We start from the raw sequence: 9,778 nt of genomic DNA, 5'->3' as shown, positions 1-9,778 counted from the left end.
TAACAATCCCATTTAACAGCTTCTGTGCTGGAGTTTTGGAAAAGCTAAGACATTTTGTGTTTGGACCTGATCACAAACAAACTGTTCAGTGTTTCTGTCCCTGTACTTGTGTAGCAAAGTGGGTGAGTATGATAATGTTCAGGATGCATTTTTTAAGTGTTATGTTGACATAATTTTTAATTCATGAGATGATTGGTGTGTTTTTAAATCTTTGATTTAGGAGAAAATGAGCACCGATGGGGAAATGACAATTTTTGGGGTGGCTGCCCAGTACCTGCGCAAGTCCGAGAAGGAGAGGACGGAGGCTCAGGCACGGCCGTTTGACAGCAAGACGGCGTGCTTTGTGAGCGATGAGAAAGAGATGTATGTCAAGGCTGAGATCCAGGAAAGGGCAGACGGCAAAGTCAGTGTGCAGACGGCAAAGTCAGTGTGAAGACGGCGGATGACAGAGTGGGTGGACTGAAGTGTTGCTCTAATAAACTGCTTTGGTGACAACTGAACACAGCCTGGGAAAAAAAGAGCTTTCTGTATATGAGATGTCTCACAAGGACATTATTCTTTCTAATATTTTAGAAGGATTTTATACAGCTGTCATAAAATCTGCAATAAAGAACCTCCTGAACTTTATTATTCTGGCTTTCAACTGAGACATTTAATCTTGCCTGAAGCCCTAAATGCTGCTTCAGTTTCCACAAAAGTAATAATTTGAATGAAAATGTGATTCCACATTATTAAAATGTGTAAAGGCAGTAATTATCCTGCAGGAATTTGGCCTTTGAAAGACCTTTTTTCCCCTTAACTTTGGGCATCATGTTCCAATATTCATCTTTTTTCAGACTTTAGCTGTCAGAGAGGACCAAGTGTTTCCCATGAACCCCCCGAAGTTTGATAAGATTGAGGACATGGTGATGATGACACACCTCCACGAGCCTGCTGTGCTGTACAACCTCAAGGAGAGATATGCAGCTTGGATGATCTACGTAAGTCAAACATAAAATATGAAGCTGCGCGCAGAGTTAATTAAAACAGCGAGGCGTTAAAAATGGGAAACCAGATTTTCTGATTATTCAGAAGCTGCAGTGTGATTGTTTAGAAACAGATGACTTCACTTTGGGCTTCATAAGTTATATAAGTAAAAATGCAAACTTAAACTAGGAGTTACTGTCGTTTTTTATGAATTATTTTTGTAAAAAATACTAAAGGTTATAATTTTATAACTAGGAATATACTTTACTTTATTAGAGTGGATCCATAATGTTAAAAATTTGCTAAAATCCAATTTGAGATGTTTTTTTTTTTACATTAAAAAATACATTATACTTCATCTGTACTATAAAAGACAAAAGTGAGAAATTGTCCATTTTCATACAGTATAACTAATTTGATAGTTGTGCTACAATTTTCATATTTATACAGTAATTTAGCTCCTTAGACATGTGCACAATGAGAAATAAGTTTCACCATCTATTTCTGAATAGATTCACCTCACACACACAGATACCTGTGAACTGTTGTTCAGCAACATAGTAAGAAAGTGCTAGAATTTTCTGTAAATGAAGCACAAACTTGCTAGGCCTTTTAAAAACTCACAGCATGACACGTTCTCCAAAAGGTCCCATTCATTCACTCATTAGGAGGCCTAATCGATAGCAAATGGCTACAGGTACCTGTGTCGGCACACCCGTCAATCAAAGCAGCTGCAGGCCTAACTTTAAGCTTTATCAACATCTAAATGGATGAGCTATAAAAACAAATAAAACACAAAAATAAATAAATAAAAAATACCCCTCAATAAAAGTCTTTTAAAGCGGGAAACATATTTGAAACAAACTTTAAATCTTGTGAAGTTTGGCATGTTAACGTGACAGTCTGTGGGGACTTGAGTCTGCCTTGTGTGGAGATTAGAGGAACTGCAGTTTTGGGCACTTCTACATTAGCTCAATGTTCAGCCCCCGAAGAAAGGACAGAAAAACCCAAAACCAAGTTAATGAAATAGTCTGTTTTAATGAAGCAGACTAATGTTCCACATGTGGTCAATATAACTTTTGCTGTGATGCAGATTTGAAGGCTGAATTACTGCAATGAGCCACCTGATGTTGCAATCGAAAACCTGAAAGCCTCCGTGTTTCCCACGCAGACCTACTCTGGACTCTTCTGTGTGACTGTGAACCCTTACAAATGGCTGCCAGTCTACAACCCAGAGGTGGTCCAGGCCTACAGGGGAAAGAAAAGGATGGAAGTCCCCCCTCACATCTTCGCCCTGTCTGACAACGCCTATCAGTTCATGCTCACAGGTGCCAAAGCAGAAACGTCTCTGCAAAAGGAATCTTTACATTTTTTGTCTAACTTCTGTCCTCAGACCGTGAAAATCAGTCTATACTAATCACGTAAGTTTAACAGAGACCGTTTCACTTCACCAGGACTTTGCATCGAATGACTTGTAGGGTGAAATGTTGGCTTTTTCATTTCTTTTGTTCCTCAGTGGAGAATCTGGTGCAGGAAAGACTGTCAACACCAAGCGTGTCATTCAGTACTTTGCAACAATTGCAGTGTCTTCAGACAAGAAAAAAGAGGCAATTAACAAAATGAAGGTAAGTTCATCAGCGGTCATGAGTCAGTGTTTCAGAGTGCAGTGGGCATCAGATTTACGTGAAGGTCCGCTCTTCATCAGGGGACTCTGGAGGATCAAATCATCCAGGCCAACCCTCTGCTGGAAGCTTTTGGGAATGCTAAGACTGTGAGGAATGACAACTCATCTCGCTTTGTGAGTGAGCCTCAGGGACTTTACAGTTTGATTTAATTTCCCAGATGGTTGTGAGAAATGAGATGCCCCCTTTTTTTGTGTTGAACAGGGTAAATTCATCCGAATCCACTTTGGTGCGACTGGTAAACTGGCATCTGCAGATATTGAGACGTGTAGGTTTATACTCACTAAGTTTGGATAAAGAATGAGGTAAATTATCTTTCCACAAAGAGTAAAATGTTTTTTCTTTCTGAAAGATCTGCTGGAGAAGTTGAGGGTGACATTTCAGCTGCGGGCTGAGAGAAGCTACCACATCTTTTATCAGCTTACTTGCAACAAGAAGCCTGAACTGATAGGTGAGCTGATGAATTGTTTTTGAACTTCTTTGATGATCTCAATGCTCATTTGCATAAACCTCATTTCTTTCCCTTCAGATCTACTTCTCATCACCACCAACCCCTACAACTTTGCCTTCATCAGTCAGGGAGAAATCAGTGTGAAAAGCATCAATGACGCTGAAGAGCTAATGGCTACAGACGTGAGTGGACTCAGATCTCGCTGAGCTGAGTTACAGCTCATTCAAATCTGATTTGGCCTCTTTTATTTTAAATACAGGAAGCTTTTGATGTTCTGGGCTTCTCCTCTGAAGAGAAAGCATCCATCTATAAGCTCACTAGCGCTGTGATGCATTATGGGAACATGAAGTTCAAGCAGAAACAGCGGGAGGAGCAGGCTGAGCCAGAGGGCACTGAAGGTGAGGGCGATACAAACAAATAAACAAACAAAAGAAAGAGCTATGAATGAGGTCACATATCTATATTCTTCTGTTTTCCCTGCAGTGGCTGATAAAGCAGCATATCTGATGGGCCTGAACTCGGCAGATCTGCTGAAAAGCCTCTGCTATCCCAGAGTGAAGGTTGGAAATGAGTGCGTCACCAAAGGGCAAAATGTTCAGCAGATAAGCTCAGAATCTAAAAGCGTTTCATCCTGATAACAGCTCAGTCACACCAGAGTAAAAACAAGATGGAAACCTCTTTGCAACTATGTAAAACAATCAGCAGTTGCTACGGTGATTGATTTCCTTTTTTCTGACATTTGTTTGGCCAACATCCTCAGTCTCTTGGCATCCAGAGGTTGCAATTGCACAAGTCGCCTGTAGGGAAGCAACCTGTCTCCAAACAACAGCAACTGTTAATCTGTACAACAATAATACTGAAATGAGGCCAAGATGCGAGGCTATCTATCCCGTTATGCTGCATCCTCCTCAGCTTAGTCTTTAAAATGACACGCAAGGTCACATCATACAAAGAACTACATAGATGTCTTTTGTGCAGCAATGTATGAAGATAATTCACCATCTTTCCAGGTGTACACCTCTATTGGCGCCCTTGCAAAATCAGTCTACGAGAAGATGTTTTTTTGGATGGTCGCAAAAATCAACCAGCAGCTCGATACGAAGCAATCCAGACAACATTTCATTGGAGTTCTCGATATCGCCGGCTTCGAGATCTTTGATGTGGGTGTTTAAAATATATCTGTACATTCCTCAGAATCTCACAGAAATTTGTTTATTTACTTGAATAACATATTTTATGTGTTTAGCACAACAGCATGGAGCAGCTCTGCATTAACTTCACCAACGAGAAGCTGCAACAGTTTTTCAACCATCACATGTTTGTGCTGGAACAAGAAGAATACAAAAAAGAAGGGATTGACTGGGAGTTCATTGACTTTGGCATGGACCTGGCAGCCTGCATTGAGCTCATTGAAAAGGTATTATATGCAGTATGATTTAAAAAATAAGAAACAAGAAACTTAATGTCTCAAATGCGAGAATGTTATTAACAAGAATTTTGGTTCACATCCGTTTCTTCGAGTTCAGGGTCAGCAGAATTTGACGGGGCTTCTTTTTTCACTGGATCCGTAACACCGATGTCAGACTCCATCTTTAACGTGACCTTAGTGCCAATTTGTTCTACTACCCATCATCACTGCAGTATTTCCAAAGCGCAATGTTTTTTTTTATTTTTAATTTACTCAGTAACGGGTGTGATTGAAAACGTAGCGAACTACAATACTTTTTAAAAAATATACTTAAGTAAAAGTAAAATTACAGACTTGAAAAATGACTTTAAAAAGTACAAATACACAAAAAAACTACTCAATTACAGTAACGCAAGTAAATGTAATTCGTTACTTTCCACCTCTGAAAATATTGAATTTATTTTATCAACTTTTCTGTCTGTGTTGAGAGCTCAGTGGATCTGCGTTCGACTACTCCGCCTAGGCTGCACTGTCGAGTGCAGATCCACTGAGCGCAGCGCAAGCTAGCAAGACAGAAGTTATATATATATATAATAATGTTTAGTTTGTCACAACCAGATCAAAAAGTAAGAACTTGTTGTGATTTGTGTAAAATGTGTGAGGCTGAGTTCCTCCTGTCACTGATGCAGCTCACATGTATCAGCTTCACCCTCCTCATGCTTCATGTTGCCTGGATTTAATCCTCACTTACTTTCTGTGGCTCTTTGTAAGATCTCTGATCACTTTCATTAAAGTCCTCACTGACTGTTGATCTCTTCATATTTTACAGTGATGAGATTTTCTGCTTCTGAGGAAGTGAAGAAGAACCTGACGGGCACTGTGGGAGGAAACATCACTCTACCTGACTCTGTGCAGGAGGAAGACGTAGCATTTCTGTTATATGGAGGAAAGGTTATTGCTGATGTGAAAGGCGGGATATTTGACATATCAGAGGACATTTATAAGAACAGACTTCAGTGGGACAGAAACTCTGGACTCTTTACACTCACAGAGCTGCAGAGGAACGACTCAGGGATTTATACTGTCGACTCTAAAACAGGAAAAGGAAACAGGAAATCATCATATAAGCTCACAGTGTACGGTAAGTCTCATATTTATTCTGGTATATTTTTGTGCAACATCCCAGCTTCATATGTGACCTCAGTCTGTATGTTCCTCATTAGTTTGGTCATATCATCACTTCAGAATAAAAACAGCTTTTTGTTCTTATAATCCCACAAATGTCTGGTGTGAAAGGAATAATCAGCTTTGACTTCAGTGTTTTCACCAACATTACTGATCTGTACAAAGTTATGGCAGAGTTTACACTGGACCTAATGTTTGTTTTATTTATGTTTTGTTGTTGTTGTTGTTCTTACTTTCTTCATTGAAAAAGTCAGTAACGTGAGGAACAATATCTCTCCTTCTGTGTTCTCTTGTCTGCTCCAACTCAAGCTAGGCCTGTATTTTACCTGTGTCCTTACCAGAGCTGGTCAAGTGAGTTGATTCGATGAGCATCCTCTCTTGTTATTTTACCTGGATCTTTGTTTAAAAATGTCCTTCAGTCTATTGGTCCCTGTGTGCTCACAATTATCAATACCTCACTGGTTTCTGGTCAGGTCCCTGTTTATTGTTTATACATTTATTATTTACATTTACATTTATTACTTCCAGGCTGGACTACTGTAATTCATTATTATTAGGATGTCCAAAAAACTCACTGAAAAGCCTTCAGCTAATCCAAAATGCTGCAGCAAGAGTACTGACAGGGACTAGAAGGAGAGAGCATATTTCTCCTGTTTTGGCTTCCCTTCATTGGCTTCCTGTTAAATCCAGAATTGAATTCAAAATCCTGCTCCTCACATACAAGGTCTTAAATAATCAGGCCCCATCTTATCTTAATGACCTTGTAGTACCATATCACCCTATTAGAGCACTTCGCTCTCGCTCTGCAGGCCTACTTGTTGTTCCTAGAGTATTTAAAAGTAGAATGGGAGGCAGAGCCTTCAGTTTTCAGGCCCCTCTTCTGTGGAACCAGCTTCCAGTTTGGATTCGGGAGACAGAAACTATCTCTACTTTCAAGATTAGGCTTAAAACTTTCCTTTTTGCTAAAGCATATAGTTAGGGCTGGACCAGGTGACCCTGAATCCTCCCTTAGTTATGCTGCAATAGACGTAGGCTGCCGGGGGATTCCCAAGATGCATTGAGTTTTTCCTTTCCAGTCACCTTTCTCACTCACTATGTATTAATAGACCTCTCTGCATTGAATCATATCTGTTATTAACCTCTGTCTCTCTTCCACAGCATGTCTTTTATCCTGTCTTCCTTCTCTCACCCCAACCGGTCGCAGCAGATGGCCCCGCCCCTCCCTGAGCCTGGTTCTGCCGGAGGTTTCTTCCTGTTAAAAGGGAGTTTTTCCTTCCCACTGTCGCCAAAGTGCTTGCTCATAGGGGGTCATATGATTGTTGGGTTTTTCTCTGTATCTATGAAGCGCCTTGAGGCGACTTTTGTTGTGATTTGGCGCTATATAAATAAAATTGAATTGAATTGAATTGAATTGAATTGTAAGAATGCTGTTATTCACCCACTGTTAAAAAAACCCAAGCTTGATGCTTCTCTTCTCAGTAGCTACAGACCGATTTCAAAATGACTGTTCATTGCTAAGATTTTAGAAAAGGTTGTGGCTAAGCAGCTTATAGCTGTTCTAGATGAAAACAGCGTTCTGGATAAATTCCAACCTGGCTTTCGTAGAGCTCACTCTACTGAAACTGCACTTATTAGAGTCTCCAACGACATTTTGATGAGATGTGATGCAGGAGAACGCTCCGTTCTGTTGATGTTGGACCTGACCTCCGCCTTCTGCTAGATAGGCTGAGACACTGGGTGGGTATATCAGGGGCTGCTTTGGACTGGTTTGAATCCTATTTGCATGAACGATCCTTTTCTGTGGCTACCTCTAAGTACAGGTCCTCTTCTACTTTTCTTGCCTATGGTGTGCCACAAGGTTCAGTTTTGGGGCCTTTATTGTTCTTGCTGTATTTACTTCCTCTTCAACACTTATTGAGCACTTTTATGGACATTTCGCAGATGATATTCAGTTATATATCTCCTTTAAGCCCCAAGATGTTTCCAAGCTACAGATTTTGCACCTGAATCAGATGATCAGTTCATTAACAGGCTTCTGCAGAACTTCAAGACATATTGAGGAGGTAATTTAGCCGTTTAGATCAGCTGTGTTGGATCAAGGACACATCTAAACCTGCAGGACTCCGGCCCTCGAGGCCTGGAGTTCGACACCTGTTTTTTAGAGCATCTCTCGGATTTTAGCTCCAAATTTTTTATTTCATGCAGGTTTTCCCAACATAAATCTTATTACCATTACCTCTCTGACTACACGCAGTTATACCCCTCAGTGATTTAAACACAGCTCACAGACTGTCACACAGTATGAAGGTTAACTCCAGCTGGATGCATAAAATCGTTCTGCAGTTAAAATTGTTACAGATCTGCTGATTATTGGAGCTAAAGCAAAGGAACAAATGTTATTCTGAATTGTTGCACAGATTTGAAACTTGATCACAGGCATCATTCTCATATAAGCAGCATAGTTAAAACCTGTTTTTACCATCAGTGATTGTGCATGAAATGCTGCATGCTTCTGATCCTGGATGATTGTAACTCACTGCTCACAGGAATCACAAAACAGCAGCAGACTCTGCTTCAGCTCCGGAGTTTGAGTTTAAAATGGGAATCCGTCTACGAGCTGCACTGAGATCATCACATCAGGTTTCCAGTTAGTTTAGTGGTTGGTTTTTAAGGCCCTGTGTGTCTGGGAGCTCAGTATCTCTCTGCTGCTCTCACCTCCATCGTGTTTAAAGGAGAAGTGGGAGGGAGGTGGACTGAAGTCCCCTCAGCTCATCTCTAATCACACCTGAGAGGTTAAAGGTCAACCTCCAGCCTTTTATGTTTGAAATGATGAAGAGTACTATACCAGAGTTTATCTACGTGTGCCTTTGCTAAAAATAAATCCTCTTTATTATTAATCAAAGAAGAGTTTTTTGTTGTACCGTTGCTAAGCTGCTTTAATAAAATATCCTGTGACTAATGTCTAAGTTGGGGATTTTCCCTTTTTAACGCTTCGTGAAACAAAAAAGGTAAAAACCTGAGTATTAATCTACATGAGTATAAACGGCTCTTACAGGTTACTCCGGCCTTCTGAGGGTAACAGATCGCCAGGGCCCAATTTTCCAGGCCACCAATTCCAGTAGTTTTCCAAGAGCAGTGATGTAGAGGGAAGCTGCTGTTAGTGGGTGTGGCTGATGGATGCTGAGCCTGCAAAGGTAAGAGTGATGTGAGGTGTTCATCATCATCAGTGCTTCAAATTAAAAGCATTTCCTGTTTAGCTCTTCAGTAAGTTTAGTTCCTGTTTCATTTTGACTTCCTGTCACCTGGATCCGCATCTGGACCGTAGAAAAAACCACTGAAGCCATGTTTGACCAGAATATGAATAAACATCCCACAAACTAGTGGATCAGAAGGTTATAATTAGCTAATCACTTCTAGTGATTTGAGCTACATTATGAATGTTTTGAAGCTATTGAGAGAACAAATAAAAATAAAAGTCATATTAACACCAAAAACATGGGGCAGGAGGAAGGATGGCTGAGCCAGATGTTCAGGTTGTCCTGAGTGAGCGCACAGCTGCAGTGGAAAGCAGTGACTGAGAGCATAAAGCTCAGAAGAAAAACTGACTTCAGACCAGCTGACCTGACTGCTGAGCTCCACCTGAGCTGCTCAGTGGTTTGGAAACCTTTCAAATGATTTTCCAGTTCAAATTTAAAGGAGACTAAAAAGCAAACATTCAGATTTAACTGCATGTTCTTCCTCAGTAACTGTAACTGATTACAGTTACATGTAACTGATTACCGTTACATATCATGTTTTAAGTGTTTGTTCATTAGAATGATGGTTTCAGAGCAACGACTCCTCTGTCTCCTACCTGCTGCCTTGACTCCTCTCTCCTCCTGCCTCTTCCTCGCCTCCTCTGTTTGGATCTTAAGGGGGAGGGTCTAAGATGAGGGGAGAGGAGGTGAGGGAAGGAAACTCACCTGTCCTGAAGCTCAGCAATAAGTAAAAAACAAGCCTTTAAAAAATAGACACAAGCTGCAGCGTGTGATAAACATGTGGCTTCTTCTGCTTCATAAAGCTGAAGTTTTTGCCATGACATCGAGA

The 9,778-nt window shown here is 40.6% G+C and overlaps 1 protein-coding gene across 1 annotated transcript; it reads left to right on the top strand.

The window, feature by feature from the left end:
* The first annotated feature begins 226 nt into the window (after positions 1-226).
* On the top strand, positions 227-8,836 carry LOC146384773 (myosin-8-like). Its single transcript, XM_084929899.1, has 15 exons — positions 227-427; positions 837-980; positions 2,138-2,294; positions 2,360-2,387; positions 2,483-2,591; positions 2,672-2,764; positions 2,853-2,916; positions 3,001-3,099; positions 3,178-3,281; positions 3,359-3,497; positions 3,583-3,701; positions 4,110-4,259; positions 4,346-4,516; positions 5,360-5,648; positions 8,748-8,836. Exons 1-15 carry the CDS (start codon positions 227-229, stop codon positions 8,834-8,836), a joined length of 1,956 nt encoding a protein of 651 aa, XP_084786025.1.
* Positions 8,837-9,778: the final 942 nt, after the last annotated feature.

The sequence above is a fragment of the Perissodus microlepis genome, chromosome 6 (genome assembly GCF_051167445.1).
Source record: "Perissodus microlepis isolate ML-2025 ecotype Zambia chromosome 6, ASM5116744v1, whole genome shotgun sequence".
Taxonomy (NCBI): domain Eukaryota; kingdom Metazoa; phylum Chordata; class Actinopteri; order Cichliformes; family Cichlidae; genus Perissodus; species Perissodus microlepis.
Note: the sequence above shows the minus strand (reverse complement) of the source record. Positions and strands in the feature narration are given on the sequence as shown.